This window comes from Lissotriton helveticus, chromosome 12 (genome assembly GCF_964261635.1).
Source record: "Lissotriton helveticus chromosome 12, aLisHel1.1, whole genome shotgun sequence".
NCBI classification, from domain to species: domain Eukaryota; kingdom Metazoa; phylum Chordata; class Amphibia; order Caudata; family Salamandridae; genus Lissotriton; species Lissotriton helveticus.
This window is the reverse complement of record NC_136073.1, coordinates 98,344,685-98,363,741: the sequence shown is the minus strand read 5'-3', so window position 1 is coordinate 98,363,741 and position 19,057 is coordinate 98,344,685. Positions and strand designations below refer to the sequence as shown.

The 19,057-nt window shown below is 42.1% G+C and overlaps 1 protein-coding gene across 1 annotated transcript in view; it reads left to right on the top strand.

Annotated features, from left to right (window-relative positions):
- Positions 1-6,024: 6,024 nt before the first annotated feature.
- The window catches only part of LOC144797938 (extracellular calcium-sensing receptor-like), a 202,033-nt gene continuing 189,000 nt past the window's right edge, over positions 6,025-19,057 (top strand). Inside the window, exon 1 of the mRNA XM_078668742.1 lies at positions 6,025-6,359. Coding sequence (XP_078524868.1) covers positions 6,025-6,359 — 335 coding nt within the window. The remainder of the gene's footprint in view (positions 6,360-19,057) is intronic.

Genomic DNA, 19,057 nt, shown 5'->3' with positions numbered 1-19,057 from the left:
TCGCTGATTAGAATTCTCATTTCATCTATATTGTAAGACTTCAGCCTATTTAGATCAACTATTTTTTCTAAAATGTCCCCAAATTAGATTTTTAAAGCCCAATATTTGTTTCACCCTCCTTAAGGGGCACTGCAGGAACAGTAAAAGACATGTAATTTGAAACTGGAGAGGCAATAGTAGAGTCTCTGTTATTACATGTTAAAGTTGGTGTGCAGTGAAAATATAGATTTTTTTATATCGACCTACACTAATATAGATTTTTTAATATCATAGGGACAGAATATCGATGTCAAGAATATCAGTGACCAGAATATCGACCTTAAGGTAAGTGATACCGTTTTTATTATATTGAAGTAAGTAATACCGAAGTAAGTAATTTTGTCAGCAAAAATATTGCTGTTAATAATATCACTATTTATATTAGTGTTATTTATTTTAGTATGTATTTTATATGTATGTTTAAAAAATGTGTAATGTATTTTTATTATTTTTAAATATATTTATTAAATGTTTAGAAATTAGTCATTTTTTGTAGGTAAATTGTGCGTTTTAGTATCAGAGCGGGTTGTAGGTTATTAGGGGAATAGGGTGAGAAGTAATTTAATTATAGTTAATTAATTAATCAATATGTTTCTATGTATTGTTATTGATTAATATTTTATTGTTAATTCACCATTATTTGTAATTAATTTGTATCAATTGATGAATTTATCATTGTATTAATTATAATTAATTTATCGTTATTTTTTAGTTATTGTTATTGATAATTAATTTATTGGTAAATAATTTGTAATTGGTAAATACTTTTTATTAATTGATAATGTGTTAATTAAATTCATTATTTTATTTTTTATGTGTAGCGGGTTGTGGGTATATAGGGCCATAGGGAGTTAAGTAATTTAATCATAATTAATTCATTAATTAATCTATTTGCATTTATTATTATTGAGTATTCTTTTTGTAAATTAATTATGAACTGGTAAGTGATTGTTATTAATTGATTAATTGTTAATTACATTAATTGTGTTATTTTTTAGGTGTAGTGGGTTGGGGGTTTATAGGGGATAGGGGAAGTAATTTATTATATTGAAGAAATTAATAATATTTCCTAATTGGAATTGATTATTATTTTTTTGTTAGTTCATTTTTCATTGGTAATTAATTTTTATTAATTGAATAATTGATAATTAAATTAATTGTGGTATTTTGTATGTATAGCAGGTTGTGTGTTTATGGGGGAATAGGGTGGGAATTAAGTTAATGTTATTTAAGTAAATATTAATTTAATTGTATTGGTCTTTATTATTATTTTATTAATTAATTATTAATATGTTATTCATTTTACAAAAATGATTTAATTATTAAGTATGTTAATTTAACCCCTACGCTATCCTACATTTTCCACACTGTTACACTCACTGGAGTTGGAATAGTAATTTTAACCCCTACGCTTTCCAACACTTTCCCTAATATTGCACTCACTGGAGTGGGATTGGTAATTTGTACCCCTATGCTATCCAACACTTTCCCTACTGTTTCCCTCCCTGGAGTGTGAATAGTAATTTTAAACCCTACGCTATCCAACACTTTCCCTACTGTTGCACTCACTGGAGTGGGAACAGTATTTCTTACCCTTACGCTATCCAACACTTTCCCTACTGTTACATTCATTGGAGTGGGCATAGTAATTTTTACCCCTACGCTATCCAACACTTTCCCTACTGTTCCACTGTTTGAAGTTGGAATAGTAATTTTTATCCTTACGCTATCCAACACTTTTCCTACTGTTGCAATTACTAGAGTGGGAATACTAATGTTTACCCCAAGATCATTTAAAACGTTATCCTCCTCATCTGAATTCCGTTCTTTCTTGTTGCTGGCAGCTTCTTTGATCATTGCAGGGAAAACACTTACTCCTTCTACCATATCCTCTCTCCCGCTCCTGATTGTCCCACTTTCTCTAACCATTGTCTGGAGGAACTCTTCCCTGCTTTTTCATTTTCTATCTTCCCTTCTCTGTGGCCATTCAATTCCATTCATTCAATGCCTCAAATCGGACAGATCTCGATAATGGCTTTCTCTCATTCAGTGACTGGCTTAAGAAACATACTTTTCTAGGAAGGAAATTATAAGTCCTTGTCACCAGAAGTGTATTCATGCCAAATGTGAATCCAGGTACACCTTATAGAACATTTGTCAACATTTCCAATGCAGGTGAACTCTTTTAAGGTATTTTCTGTCCCTCCATAGCAAATACAGTAGGGGTTGTAGAATTTATCAACACAGCACACATTATTCTTACTCAAAATAATCCAACACCACACAAAACAAGAAGGCAATTACCAACCAATCCCAGTGCAGCTATGTTGAAGGTCAATCAATGACACCACTACTGACATCACCTGACCAATGACAGGGCAACTCTTTAGTAATGTCTCACCAATCTCAGTGCGACTCCTTGGTCGATTAATCAATCACAGAGCCGATTTCTCAGTGAATTAGAAAACCATTGTGCAACCTCTTCTCAATGATGAACACACACAAATAAACAAAAAGAAATCTTGTCTGCTCAGCCTAAATAAAGGAAAATAAGTAAGCTAGAATGAAATAAATTTTGCAAACAATAGAAAAGAGACTCGTACTTCCGCAATACTTGTCAAACTCAATTCACACTGAAGCAGACTCCCATCCAGGGCAATCTATGTCTGGTTAATGTACTTTCTCATGTGCACTAAAGAGCAAATAATTCCAACCTTTTTAGACATGCAAACCCTACAAAGGAAACTCATAAGTTCAGGAAAAGTTTTATCTGTGTGAATGTGGCTCCTGGCAAAGCATAATATCTTTTCTGAAGAAAGTTCAACAATATTATCTCGAGATCTTGAATTTTAATGAATACATTTACCAAATCAACCAATAATAAGATCAAAGTTCTTTGACGCGAAATCACAAATATGTCAAATACAATAAAATGAGTGGTCAGACCACTGATTTAACCAAGAATCAACATCACTTAAGCAAACACCTCACTGCAGCATAATAATCCATTACACAACACAAACAACAATACTTTAATAACATACCAAATCACTGTCTCTCTCAGTCCCTTTTGCTCAGTAGTGCCGATAAGGAACTTCATAACTACATCCACTTTGATAACAGTCAGGACAGGGCTAAAAGAGAATTGCTAAAGCAGAAAAGGTGGTGGTGTTATCTTGTAACCATCCTCTGCTACTAAAATTCTTGTTGACCAGGAGAGCCCCTAAATTTGTACAATCCAAAATATTACCTCAAACCTCGCCCATGGGTTGATAAATCGTAGCCGATGTTAAACTCAATTTCATGTGTACCAGAGAAAAAGCAGCCCGCAAAATATTTAAATAAACTCAATTAAGTAAGAACCAGCTCAAGCTCAAGCTGAGATCTAGAGCAGGAATAAACATGTGAAGAATCTGTTACAAAAAGTCAAATGGTTGTAAAGCAAAAATCCTAAATGCAGATGATGAAGTCATTGCCATGAAGGCTTTCAGTAAATTGCACAGTACAGATTGATGTGCAGTCAGGAAAAATCTGGAATGTCTTTAAGTCCCAAGTGAGCAGCAAAATCCATAAGAACTTAGGCAATATCCCTAGTAGCATCAGAAAGATTTCAGGAAAGCTCTTGCTCACCACCACAGTCGAGGGTTTATATTTAGTTTTCTTGCATAGGAAATCAATTTTTGCATAATCATCATGGTGTGAGCAAAAGAGTGACATTCTCAGCAAATCACAGCACAATAACTTTAAACTTCATATTGCCTTAGCATCTAGGCACTATCCCACTACATGAATATTGATTCTGTCCACTCTATACTAATGTCATCTGGAGATGCCAAGACAAAGTATTACATGAACAACAGCAAAACTACTGTGAATGAATAAGGTGCAGTGAGGTAGCGGAAGGGCCTTAAGAAATGCTAAATTACTGTGTCCATGTCAGAAAGTTTTCTTTGAAACCAGGAACAAAATCAATGTAAATAAACAAACGTGACTGCTTGACTGTGTGCTGCAGAAATAATGAACAGAGTCCATGCAGGAGGAGACATCCATTTTGAACAAGATTTCATCAAGGCCTAAATTGAGGCCTTGTTAACAATCTCCACCATCGGTGGCAGAACTCCACGGAGTTACATAAAAACTCTGTGAGATTTTATGGAGTTCCACCAATGGGAGGAAAAAATGCATGTCACTCTTCTCATGGTGGGATTTAGCGGATGTAGCAAGCTGCAAGAGCACGCAGCCACTAAAATTGATTTTGCTGCCGCTTGAGTTTAAAATCTATTCGAGAAGCAGCCCTCTGACCGTGATCTGTCGGTCATGTTAGTAAATCAGGTGGAAGGCTTCCTGGCGTCTGGAAATCATGCTACAAGACGCCAAGGGGCATTTTATCAAGGAACGGCGTTATAATTATCGCCACTTTAGTGGCAGGAAACGGTCGCTAAAGCGGCGATAATGGGCTTGATAATATGCCCTTGTGAATTCCCATAGAAGCCCAGGTTAACACCATAACCTGGGCTTCTATAGGAATTCACAAGGACATATTATCATGCCCATTATCGCCGCTTTAGCGGCAGTTTCCTGCCGCTAAAGCGACGATAATTTTATCACCTGTTCTTGTAAAATGCCCCCAAATCTCTCCCACGTTTGCCAGTGTGCTTGCTGGACCCTTCCATTGTTCCCGTTGTCATTGTGTTGCTCGAACGGGAAAAAAAATCAACCATGCAGTGATTAGCGAAATTTCGCTGGAATTCTACATTAAAAGAGTAACACAGAGGCGCCAAATTCCTCCAATTCCCTAAGTGGAATAAAAAAAATGGACTGGGCCTATAAAACACACTTTAGCAAGACATTTCAAATTCATGTCAAACGAATTAGCACCATATTAGTATCCCTATTTAATTTTGAAAGTGAATCGACGTAGTGCACGTTGTTACAAAAGCATAAAATGCACACACACTTTAGCGTGTTTCATCTTGCTGACAGCTAATAGTTTCTCGTTTTTATATCTCTCTGTTCAATTGTTTGCCCTCTCATAATGTATTGGACGCAGGGCACCAGCGTCCAAAAATGGTATTACTCAATTTTTTTTTGTTTACTTTCACTCTGTTATTGTTGCGAAAGTGCGCAGCACTTAATGCAAGAGTGCCTCTGGAGACAGCAGATTGGTTTGAGCATCATTTCTCACCAGTGCACGTAAAAATGTCTCACAAGGCAATTCATTTATGTTAATGAAGTTATGACGTAATGAAGCCAGCTGCACATGTGGTCGCTCCTTTTCCCTCCGCACACAATCTAATCGAAGCTTGAGGGCTTTATAAAGGCGGCCAGTTCCAGCACCCTGATAGTACAGGGCACGATTACCTCGACTCGTGTGTATGCGGTGTGAACGTGTTAGCCAGGACTAGAGCAGGTCATGTGTCCACGCTGCCCACTGATGAACGAGCCTTCCTGACTTCACCGATTGCAGGACAATGTGTAAATAGTGTTGTCGCTCTCTGCCTCGGTGCCCTTAGACATGTGTTAACCAGTAAGATTAGGGCTTAGACTGATCTCGTTAGTTGAGGTATGAAACCAGCAGAACTTCTAACACCCATAATTCTCCAACAGAATCTCATGAATTGCTTACATGAACCGGTCCCAGCACCCCTATGGATGCTCTGTGTGTTCTCGACCAAGCTCCTTGCCAGGGCCATTACTGGGTTATCTGGTGCTTCATGTGAACTTGCATTTCCTGGCTAATACTGGCTCGTGTGCCATATTTGATGCTTTCAGGGGCTCTTTGGCACCCACCTCTGTTTGTGGCTTTCTTTTTACTCAGTGACACTGAAGGTGTTGACAGTGAGGACTGAGCACGAGTTACAGATTTGTGTGAAGTAGGCTCCCTATTCAACAGAAGTGTAGATCAGTCTGAAATTCTATTGGAAGTTCTGTGCAGGTTTTGGGGAAGAGGCATCTCTTTAAAGCCCACCAGTCATTTCTAATACCATGGAGTTGGACAACCCTTGGCTTCCACCGAAGAACACACATTCACGCCTTCAGGGAGTAGGCGCCCAGCATCAGACCATTGAGAGTAGAATGCGTAGAAGGCACACAAACCACTTCTTCAGTCGGAAGGTCCTGCTGTATCTGCTGACCCACTGCCTGGTCCCAGCCTCATCGGACCCGAGTGTGGACCCCAGGTGCTGGCTGCCCACCCCGGAGGAGAGCGGGCTCTCCAGAGATGGGGACATCATCCTGGGTGGAATCTTTGTGGTGCACGATGACATAGAGTTGCAGGAGACCACCTTCACATCAAGGCCTGCGCCCATCACCTGCCAAAGGTAAGATGAGAAATTATCATGTTGTATTTATATCTAAGAGCTTCATTGTAAATCCTGGTGCATGCTTTATAGCTCCTTGTCAGGTTTCAAATGTGCTGTAGGACTTACTGAGGGAGTTCTACAATGTCGAAGGGGCAGCAGTGAGCTGAACACACAAAGTTTCAGGGATTTTGCTAAATCTGTGTTACTGGATTGACATTAGGGACTAGCAGTGTGCAGCAGGTCAAAACCAGGCCCGGACTAGCCATTGTGGGCACCAGGCAATCCCCCAGTGTGCCGCAAGGGTGGGGGCCGATTTTGGGCCACTGGGGGCCGTTTTTGTTACAGGGCCGTTTTTGCAGCGTTGCTGCAAAAACGGCCCTGTAACAAAATTGTCCAGAAACCGGCCCTGGAAAAGAGCTTGGCGGCACCCCCAACCCCCCAGGGGGTGGGGGGGCCGGTCGAGCACTTTGCCAGGGCCGGTTTTGGTTCCCAGTCAGCCCTGGTCAAAACTGAGGTGCATTGATGAATTACTAATGAGGTTGAAACTAACCCTGGGCGGTGAACTCCAATCTGCTCGCGGAGTTTACGGAGTTTCCCACACTCTGCGGAGCTCGTAGACTTTCGAAAAACTAGGCTTCGCGCAGCGGAGCAGATTTTTTTCCTCGTTCACATTCACCAATGTCAAGTTGGCAATCGCGAGCGAGGGCAAATAACCTCCCAGCGAGATTTTTCCTCGTTCGCGATCGCTGACATCAAGTTAGGGGGAGAACGAGCGTGGAAAATAAACCTCCTGGCAAGATTTCTCAACGAGGGGTGGGCAGGTTTCTCATTGCGAGTGGTCGTGTATGCTCGCGACCGCTCGCATTGAGTAACTGCCCGTTCATGTTGAGAAAGCTGCCGCTCAAGTAAAAATCTACTCGAGCGGCATAAAAGGTAAGCTTGCGCTGTGTATGGTGCTGTTTGCAATGATTGCACAGTGCAGACAAGCATCCGGCACTGTGTAATCACAGCAAACAGCATTTTTCGACTGTACTCCGTCACTGACGGAGCTCCGCGTAGTGTAGCAGAGGTTTTTTTTCACTTTGCGTAGCTTTGCGTAGTGCAACTCTGAGAACTCCGCCCAGGGTTAGTTGAAACCCAATGATAGCTGAGTGCAAAGGTCAGACCGAGCGCTATAGTTTGAAAGGTCGAAGTGGCTTGTGCCAATCACGGAGGGCAGCTGGTGACAGGATCAAGGCGCATTGGTGGCTCCATGCATGAGGTAAATGTCGTTTAACAGTGAATGAATAAAGTACGTTGGTAGAACTATCAATGAATGTATCAGTTAATAACAGAGAAGCAGGGCATGAATGAGGTGCCCTGATGGAGAGCTGTGATGGTCAGTGTCTGTTCACAGCAGAGCACCTCCCGGTCGAGATGCAGAGGGTAAGAGATAAAATGGTCAGTCGGTTCATTGCCGAGAGCTGCGGTTCAGGAATGAGTTACATTGGTTGAACGAGGAAAGTATTTTCAGCTAAAACAGAATCCGCAAGGTCCGGATCAAGGTGCAGCCAGATTACTGGTATGTGATTAATGTCAATTAAAAACAGTGCATGTATTAGGTCAATTAAAAACAGTGCACTATTTTAAGTCAATTAATAGTGCAATGTTTTAGGACAAATAATGCCAGGGCAATGCATGAGATCAATTAATAAAAGCCCAATGGATTAGTTTTGAGTGGTATTGGTGATTGGTGAAACTGTAATGATGTTCGTGTCAGTCACCAGAAATACGCTTATTGATGAAGTCAGGAGTGCCTGTTATCGGTTTCTTTAAAGAGTTGTAACCGTTTTAAGCGGCAGGCTTTTTTGTTTCAAAGACTTTGTAGGCTCCCTTTTAGGACCACAACCCAAGACCTTGCATTAAGCCGCGCTGTTCTTTAAATTCTTCCCAGCTCAATAAGACTGTCTCCGAGCCTCGATTCCAAACTTGCCTACACTGGTGCATCTTTGAGACTCTTCTATGCGCTATGAAACATCATTCGCTCGCTTCTTTAAATGACAGGTTTCTTCAAGCAAACAAGCAAGTCTACGTTGGAGATGTTGCATGTATAGTGAGATGTGTGTGTGTGTGAGGGGGAGAGGGGGAGTTTCTGAATTGCGTCGAGCTGGAAGATTTTTTCAAACTTACTCCAGACAATAAAGGCTGCTTTTGTACCAGAGCAATTTCATCCTGGCAGCTTACTTGGCATCCTCACCATCACAGGCGCAAGATACTATTCAGTATCTCAGTTTTGTTTCAGATTTATTTTGAATTTGGTTCTTATATCATTAACTGTTATGTTTCATTTACGTATATGTAAGTATTGAGTGTTGTTTGTCGATGCTTGGAAGAAAATATCTGGCCCTGCCATTTGCTGTACTGTATCAGCAACATAACAAATGAGTTCCCATGAAACTTATAGATCACTTCTAGAAGCTACATTAACCCTTTCCTGGCCCAGGTGGTTATGCACCTGTCTGCCAGAGCTGTGTTCCAAAAGGCGGTGCTCGGTGGTTTGTACCTCTTCAATCTCTTTCTGCACCCACCCATGCAAACTATATGTTGTTTTTTTGGAAAATTCCGGACAAGAGGTGCAAACCCCTTATTAGATAATGATCAATTAATTTTTTTTTAAGTTCCCAAAATGTACCTGACATTATAGGTAATCCAGAATTATTCAAATGACAGAGATTCTATACCTAGACTCAGGTTTTTGGGGACAATGCAAAAATACACAGGGCCTATTACCAAGGTAAATAGATGTGTAAATATATGTTTATGGCTCAATGTATCCTACTTATGCCTGTTGGGAATTAGTAATGTGATTCTCGGTCCGGTTACATGTACGGAGATCCCTGACACAAGTGCGGAATTCCCATCACGCATAACTCCACTAAACCAGTGAAAAAAGAGGGTTCCAAGGAAGGGGTTATACTTGGAAGCTTCAGAATGCCCAGAAACGGATTTTTAGTTGCAATTCACAAACTCTTCAACTTTCCCTTTACACCCTGGAAAAGATCCTTGATTTACTCATGTTTAGTGCGAATAAAGGATCTCTTCCAGGGTGGGAATGGGAATTTAACACTCCAATATTTGCTCCTCGGTGTTCAGGGGAAAAGGCCTTTTCTCTTAGAAAAATATTGTTCCTTGTGTTGAAGGCCAAGACAGAAGAAATAGACGTAATCTAATCCAGAGGATACTAAAGCCAACACAGTATGAACTAGGATATCCAAAGTAAAAAATTGCGATTCTCCTATTACCATGACCAGAGAATCTGGAATTCATTAAAGACACGGAGGCTCACATTATGCATACAACTTTTAATGCGTCTCCAAGCAGCCGCAAACATCATAATAGAAAGGTTCCATTGAGAACATTCATAACAAATAAACTCCAAGAGCCATCAGAAGACTGCCTCTTTTAAATGAGGAAATTACAGAGAAGTCATAAAACAGCAAAAGGTTTCAAATAAAGTTAATAAAACTGCAACAAGTTCCAAATTTTCGAGTAACTTCAGAGGAGCATAGGATGAGAAATTCCAAACAATTCGGAGTTCAACAAGGATCCTGTGGTAAATAAATAAATAATTACCGGTACTATTTTTCTATGCATTAACAAACAAAGGATAGCTCAATAAATAAGAGGCAGAATCCGGGGTATCTGAGTCATATTGGCTTTAATTAGATGGCTCGAGCCAATGGACCATCGGGTTCCATCACCTGCAAAGGTTCAGGAAGGGACAGACACAAGGAAAGGGGGAATGCAGCTGCAGCATCTCATTAACATCATACAGTATATATAGTAAAACAGTACAATTGCATTGAATACAGTAGGCGTAACAAGTGACAAACGAAAGATAAGAACATATGGGCGTGAAAAGAGGGCGTGCACAGGGCGTGCACGGAGACATGTGATGTGAACGTCACAGAAGTGTCATAAATGGGTGGAAACATGGAGGGGGCTACCTGGGCAGCTGGAACCTTTAACCTACTGGTGCGCGCAAACGAGTCATGACGTGTAACTGGGGAGAGCTGGGGCTCTGACTTCTAGCACTAGAAGAGGAGACTAAAGTCTGGGATGTCAGGACGACATGTACCTATAGCATATCTGATATCTCGTGTTTGGAGTACATGTTGATAGAATCTAAAAGTCATCAGGGTAAAGGCTACTTGTCAGTAAGGCTAGTGCATGCATATATTTCCTAATGTATTGCGTGTGCTATGAATCTTCTATGGATATTAATTCAGTAATTCTCTTGCATGGAGACAGAAAGACTAGACTATAGATGAAGATGTTTATGCGGTTCGTTAGCTAGGAATGTGAAGCCGGGGAGCTGAACTGATAACTAGAGGCATAACATATTCTTGGCAGACAGGCAGGCAGGCCAGGCCGGGCACCGCGCTGCTTGGCAGGAAGTAAGTGAAGGGTCAGGGATGCGGGAGGGGCTGCATCACTCCTCGGAGTGGTTCAGGAGACTCGAGGCTTGAATCTGGTGTCCGGGCCCTGTGAGGCCTAAAAACGGGGACAACTCGATGATTTAACGTGTACAATGTAAAGACGTTGGCAACATAGGCCTAATACTTGTTGCTTTCAGGGGGACTGGATAACTGACATACTGACGTTGGACACAACTATAATTGCGTCTGTATTCGGGCAAGGGATAAATATGCATATCGATCATGCACATATAACTTATAATGGGGGACACGTAGGGACACATGACAGGGCAAAATTCAATTTTCCTCATTCCCTCCTTGTTCCCTACGTTTCCTTCAGGAAACATCAATATTCATGATACCATCTATCTGTTCATACAGCATCATTTGCTCGTCTCTTATCTTCTGGGAATGGAACTTTGGACTTGGAATACAAGAGGTAGCGCACAAGCCGCAAATCGCAGGGCCACATTGTAAACAGAGACAACAACTGAATATGATCATTACTACTATTCCTAGAAATGACAGTACTTTCCATCCCCAGGCAGATATTATATTCCAGAGCCAACCGGACCATGTCCAGGTGCCTGGATTCTGGTGTAACTGATGGGCAATTTTATGAAGTCTAGTTATAGCTGAATATACAGACGGTGCGTTATTAGGAATGAAAATGCAGCAACTAGATCCGATGACTCTACAAGCTCCGCCCCTATCGGCCAGTATGACGTCAAGAACAAGGCGGTTCTGAAGAACGACAAATCTCATAGCAGATTGCTCTTCGGTTAAGTTACCTAGAGCGGAAGTAGTCTCATTCACTACTGCTTCAAGGGTTCTGGTTAGCCTACGTATTAGCTTACTATTCTGGATAGGTCCTATGAAGAAAAAGAAACCTTTATTGAAATCTGTATACTGTTCTAAGGCAGTTTCAGTCTGATCGACAATTGGGGACTCGATCTCCCTTCTATGTCTAACGTGTACTAGATGTGTATTTCTATGATAATCGGATGGGGCTAGGAAAACTGGTGGCAGTAGGAAGGCAATGTAACATGTTCCATCCCAATCTAGGGGCAGACGTACATATGCGGTCTGACCACATACAAAATATGAATGACGTGAGGCTTTGAAAGTAGATTTCCCACTGTCACTATACTCGACCACAGTAGTACAATCACTGTGTCCTAGATGTACCGAACCATTCTTTCTCACACATAACTCGCCTTTCACTGGTAGAACTGTTATAGCAGGCAAGTCTGGAGTAGTCTCGGACTGAACATTCAAAACCATGAAATTTGAGGAGAAATTACCTAGATCATATACTTCATTTTCTAGATCTAACCCTGTCCTATGGGAAAGACCTTCCTTGTCTGGGAAACATGTTCTATTCAAAAGGGACTTATCGTCTAAGGATGATGTTAACGTGAACCATGCTCCACACGAACCATTGTGTGAAAACGGATAGGGAAAAAGTGGCAGAACTCCCTTTGGTGTCTGGAAAGGGGGGAGTCGACCACACACCCAACAATTAGTGGCATTGCTGGTCTGGTGTGAATAGTGTAACATACGTATAAAAGTATTGTTGCGCTTGGCAAGTCGGTAGGATAACTCGTGAGGGGGTAGTTCACTAAACGTATGCTCTACTGTATCATTAGAGGAAAAATGTACATGCGAATCAAGAGGAGGACAAAATACATGTAAAACATAACTTATGCATGTGATCGTAAGACTCAGAAATAACATAAACAATAACGTAATAACGCATCTGCTGCGTAGATTCTTACAATAACGTATTTTCTTGGAGTTTCGTCTAACTCTCTCACTATGGGGGTCTATCTCATACATGTCAGGAACCTGTCTAACCGCTTCACACGAGAGGGACTTAAACAATTAAACTGTCTGACTTGCTAGACCGTAATTTGATTTTATACTCCTGCTGTGGAGTTTTCTCTAACAGGGGAAGTTTAGAGTCAGTATCGGGGCAGTCCTTGAAAAAAGTCTTTGGACGGAGTCCATGAAAACGCTTGATGTGGCTGGAGTGTAGCCAGCCCTTCCGGCCCTCCAGTTTCACAGCGGTCCTGGTGGTCATCAGAACAAGTTTCGGCTCTTTCCAGCGGGGTTCCAGAGGGCTTGAACGATCAAAGTTCCTTACGAGGACGAAGTCGCCCGGAACGACCTCGTGCGGTTTCACTTGGGTGTTGTCTGGAAAAGCAGCCGCGACCTGTGAACGACAAGAGAGTAGTGCAGACATCAAGGAAGCTAGGTAATCTGTCAGCATATTACTGTCAACATCGGTAATTTTACGTGGCATAGGTGTACCCCACATGTTTGGGGGACGGCCAAATACAACTTCTAAGGGTGACAGACCCGAACGGGAGTGAGCGACCATTCTCATGTAGAAAAGGGCAACCGGCAGAGCTACCATCCAATCTACACCTTTCTCGGCACATACCTTCGCAATACGGATTTTCAGAGTTTGATTATGTCTCTCGACGAGGCCAGCTGCCTCGGGGTGTCGTACGCAGTGGAACTTCCACTGGTACCCTAACAGAAGAGATACTTGTTTCATGAGTTCGGATGAGAATGGCTGGCCGTTGTCTGAATACACGACCCTGGGCAAACCATAGCGGGGGAAAAACTCACGAACCAACTGCCTGGCAGTGGTCGCGGCAGTGTAATCTGGAACTGGATATGCTTCTGTCCATCTGGACAAAGCGCATACAACTACGAGGACATACTTGAAACCTCGACATCGATCCATCTGGATATAATCCATCTGGAGGACTTCAAAAGGGTGGTCAGGAGGATGGAATCCACCTTGTTCCACGGGGACACCTTTACCTGGATTGAATTGACAACAGATCATGCAGGTACGCACTTTCTGCTTCGCTGCTGCTCGTAAATGCTTGTTAAACCAAAGGTTCTGGATACTGTCTAACATGGCTTTTTCTCCTAAATGTGCTGGACTATGTGCTGTATTAATAATGACTTGAACCATTGAGTCGGGGAGAAACCATGTGGCTTTTCCCTTCGTCAACCATCCCTGATCTGTCTGGACCCCTCCTTGTTCAGACCATTTCTTGATTTCGTCTGGGGTAGCATGTGTCTGGATGTCTAGTACGTCTTGTGTAGGGTCCTTAACTGTCATACAAGTCGTCTGATCTGGAACATCTGTCTTTGTCCTGTTAACTGGAATGTCTGGAGTCTGAGCTGTAAGTTTGGCTGTTCGATCTGCTAGATCGTTACCTTGGGAAATGGTGTCAGTGGCTTTCGTATGTGCTTTGCACTTCATAATGGCAATGGCTGTCGGTAAATGTATTGCTTCTAACAGAGCTTGAATAAGGGGGCCATGCTGAATCTTGGCTCCATGAGAGGTCATGAAACCTCTTTCTTGCCAGAGTACTCCAAAGTCGTGTACGACTCCGAATGCATAACGTGAATCTGTATATATGTTTACTTTCAGGTTCTTGGCTCGTATGCAGGCTTGGGTCAGAGCGATGAGCTCTGCTGCTTGAGCAGACAGGGTGTCAATACGATGTGTTTCTATAACTTCAGTTTCAGTAGTCACTGCATACGCGGCTACTAACTCTCCTATACTTGTTCTCATACATGAACCATCCACGTAAAGTGTCAGGTCTGGGTCAGGTAATGCAATATCCGTCAAGTCTTGTCTTGGCTTTGTCATGGTGTTAATGACTTCCACACAGTCATGTGTGGCAGGATTTGATGTAATCGAGGGTAACAGTGTAGCAGGATTTAAAATGTTGCAGCGTCTGATTTCTATGTGTGGCTGAAACAGAGTCAGTTCATATCCTGTTAAACGTGCAATTGTCAAGTGCTGAGTCTGTGTTCGGTTTAACAGAACTTCCACGGAGTGTGGAACTTGTACTGTCAGGGAATGTCCTAACACTATGGAATCACTTTGTCTGATAGCTAGAGCTGTGGCTGCAACTGACTTGAGGCACGCAGGCAGAGCCTGGGCTACTGGATCTAATGTGCTAGAAAAATAAGCACAAGGCTTGTGTTGTCCTGCTTGATCTTGCGTGAGAACAGATAATGCCGTACCATCACGTTCAGTGACAAAAAGTGTAAAAGACTTACTGTAGTTTGGTGTCGCTAAAACAGGTGCATTACATAAAGCTTTCTTTAACTCATTGAAAACAAGTGTATGTTCCTGGGTCCAAGGGAGGACAGTCGATGTGGCTGCCTCCTGTGTTGTCAACTGTATCAGTGGCTTGGCTAGATATGCGTACTGAGGAATCCATTGTCTGCAGTAAGAAGTAAGGCCGATAAAAGCTCGTACCTCCTTCTGTGTCTTGGGCTGTGGAAGATGTGCTATTAACTGGATACGGTCTGGTGTCAACTGTCTACCCCTCTTGGACAGCAAGTGTCCGAGGTATACCACTTGCTGGACACAGAATTGCAGTTTCGAAGGGGACACCTTGTGCCCCATGTCTGCCAGAAAATACAAGACTGTCAGTGACGCACGTTCGCAGTCACGTTCTGTACGGGCTGTGATCAATAGATCATCGACATACTGGAGCAGGGCAGTGTCAGTTGGCATGTGAATACTGTCTAGTTGTCTCTTAAGTGCTTGACTGTAAATACTAGGACTTTCTGTGAAACCTTGAGGAGCACGTGTAAATTTATAGCTTCTTCCATTTAAACAGAATCCGAAAAGGAACTGGCTGTCTGGATGAATGGGGACACTAAAGAATGCGTTCTTGAGATCAATAACAGTAAAGAACGTAGCTTCAGAATCAATGGCAGTCAATAGGGATGAAATATCTGGAACCACTGGGTACTGGGGTATGATACATTTATTAAGTTCTCGGAGGTCAATCACTAATCGATAAACTGGAGGTGCATTTGGATGAGTACGTTTAAGAATCGGAATGATAGGAGAATTACATACATTGGAGTCAGTTTCTACAACTACTCCTTGAGCAATGAGCTCGTCAATGATTTTCGATAAGGCTGCTACAGCCTCAGGTGGCAATTTGTATTGTCGGATTCGTGGTAATACAACACCTTGTTTCAGAGTGACACGATATGGCGTAATGTGCATACAACCTACATCAGTTGGACCTTGCGCCCATAAATGCTGTGGTACATTCAGTAATCTTGGATCAAAATCACGTAACACATAATGACCTTTAAAATCACGTAAAAACAATCTCACTCCTTCCGGAGAACAGCATATGACTGCTCCTAATTCTTTCAATGTTTTAATACCAAGTAAATTTTCAGGACATGATTTCGTAAGTAACAAGTCTGTAGTTCGGGACAATGGACCAACTTCTAGGGAAACTGGTTTCGATACTTCATTAACAATAGGCTTTCCTGAAAATCCCAGGGAAACATTTCTTGAGCCTGAGAGTGGAGCCCCTGGAACCTCGTCATGACTGATGGTAGTCCTACTTGCCCCTGTATCAATCAGAAACTTTCTGTCTTTCCCTAATACTTGACTGTGTACATAGGGACCCTCTTGATCTACAGGAACCTCGATGAGAGGCAAGCCAACCTCCCTCTCTAGGCTGTTTCATGAATACTGCTGATATTCTGGATAATCTGACTGTGCGTACTGGTACATCTGTTGTGTAACGTGTTGTGTAGCAGCTATAGGCTGCGGTACTGTAACTGTCTGTTGTGCGTTCTGCGGCGGTTGCGAATTCTGCGGAACATGTTCCTGTCTCGGAGGACGCGGTCTCTCTTTCGTCTTACCTGTAGCTATGTTGTGTTTCAGAACTGCACATTCGTTTATATAATGACCTGGTTGTTTACAGTAATTGCATGTCCCCTTAACGGGAGCTGCAGAATGAGTAGTCTGATTCGTACCCCTCTTCTGACTATCTGCTGGAACAGACTGTGCAACTAGAACTTTCATTTTCGTGTCTTTCATACGTCTCCTTTCGTGTTCTTGCTCTTCCCTGATTCGGTTCTGGTGATACTGTAACATCTGTAGCATTTGGGACGGAGTATTAGCTTGCCATGTACTCTCGACTTTTAATACTCGATTTTTAACTTGTGGTAAAGAATTCTCAACTAGTTTGGTAACAAAAAGATGTGGATACGACTCACTACTTGTCTTCAAACCGCTATTAATAATGAAACATTTCTCAAATCTGGAATAAAAATCACTAGTGTCTTCGTCTTGTTTCTGTTTACAGGCTGAGATGGCATCCCAATCTTCCTTTTTCGTGGCTAATAATCTTGGCAAGACTTGTATTAACAGTTCGGGCAATTCTTTAGCTTTATCCCCAAGACCAGTACCTGGGACTCGTGTATTATCTTCGTTCTCTAACGCGGTCCAATCAATCTTTTTCTCTCCCACCTCCCATTCTTTTTCTTTAAGTTTTTCATATATGCCCGCAGGCAACAGGACCTTTAACATTTTGATGATATCGGGATACGTGTATTCTCCCATACGGAGCATGTCTTTTAACTCACGGTGGAACCCTGCTGGATCTTTATCGTGACAGGGCACTAACTTTTTCATTTCTAGTAGTTCTATTTTCGTTATAGGGGTGTAAACAAATACTCGTTCGAGCTCACCCCCCGTTCCCTTAACAGGATGCACTTCTCGCAACGGATTCTGTCTGTCTATGTAGAATGGGGGTGAAACAGGAACAAAATGCGGAGTTAGGAACGTTCTGTATTTGTGGCGCTGTTCTAAAATGGCGCTAATCAGATCGGTACCTAGACCTTTCCATCTGTTTAGGAGTAACTCGTTCAGTACATTATATAACGGACCTGGATCAGAATGCTGATCCTCATACAGTGTAATGAGGTGCTGGATCATGTACATACCCACCAGTCGCTGCTCGGCTGGGGGCAGTTTCAGGAACATTTGAGCCACTACTTCGTCTGAAAACGTGGTGGAATCACTAGTCCATCGGAATGCTAATCGGGCTAGTTCCTGTTCATACATGGTACTAAGCTCACTGTAACCTATTCGTAGTTTCAGAACTTTATCGGTAGCCTGGAATAATTGTTCAAGAGAACACTGTTCTGGTACGGGAGGAGGAAAAGCTTTCTTGTAATCTAGGCGTGTGTGTCTATCAGAAGGTCTCGTCCTACCTACATACGCTATTCTGGTGGGATTCTCGTTGTCTACATCTTCGTCTGAAGAGTCATTCTCTTTCTCTGCTATTATCCTTGCTTTCTCCCTCTCGTGTATGCCTATAATTTCTTTACGAATCTTTCTGTACATGGTTTCTATACTATTCTGTGTCTTGTGTTTTCCATCTGCTATATTGTCACTCCATCTTGTCAGGACTTTCATCTCTTCTTTGTCTTTATCAGGACGATCCTGTTCTCTTATTAAACAATGTATTAAAAATTGCAAAATCATGCCTTGAGTCTCGACTTTCCTATGTGCCATGGCTTCGTGAATACTTTCTGGTTTCTCCCCTGTTCGGATAAAATGATATATTCTGTCTAAATGTTCTTTCATATCTGATATGGTAATCAGAAAGTCTACAACTCGTCGTAAACGTACGGAATGCAATATCATGTGATCTTCACCTGGCACTGCGTCATATCTACAATCAGTAAGATACTTTTTGAGTGCTTCGTACGTAGCCACTTTTGGCGTACGCTGTAATGCTGCGTCTCTCAGCGTCAGGCGCTTTGTTTGAGGCGGGGTGATAGGAATACCTCCCCCTGCTCCTCCTGAACTAGAATCGTCAATTAATACTGAATGTGCGGCCGCTGGTAACGTGACTGGTAAAGTAGGTGTACGTAATGTGGGTTGGTCCTGGGGTACTGGCATATGGACGGGATTCCCGGGACCAACGACTGGAGGTACAGTAATTACATTATTAACAGGAGGTGGAAGTTGAACTTGAACAGGCGGAGTAGGATTCGTATTAGCATATTTTGGGACAGTGTCGTCTAAATAGGAAGAAAGGAAAATTTCAGCTGCAGTCGGTTTATGACGTAGCTTAGTCGGGACCAATGGTGATGGTAAATTACAGAGTGCTTCCGGGGTCGCCTTCGGCAAACCCTCGGCGAGAAGGGGATACATACCTTTAATAAGGGCATTTCTTTGTCTGTCTGACTGTTCTGCTCTAACTCGTTCACCTTCTTCTAGTAATTCCCTTTCTTGGGCTTTTTCTGAGGATTCCCTACTTAATTCTGCCTTTCTGAATTCTTTTTCAGTTCTCTTATGTGATTCTTTACGCCATAATTCTATGGCATCTTTCTGGGATTGTCTGGCTTTCTTTTTCCATAATGCTTCTTCTGCTCTCATGATGCACTCGG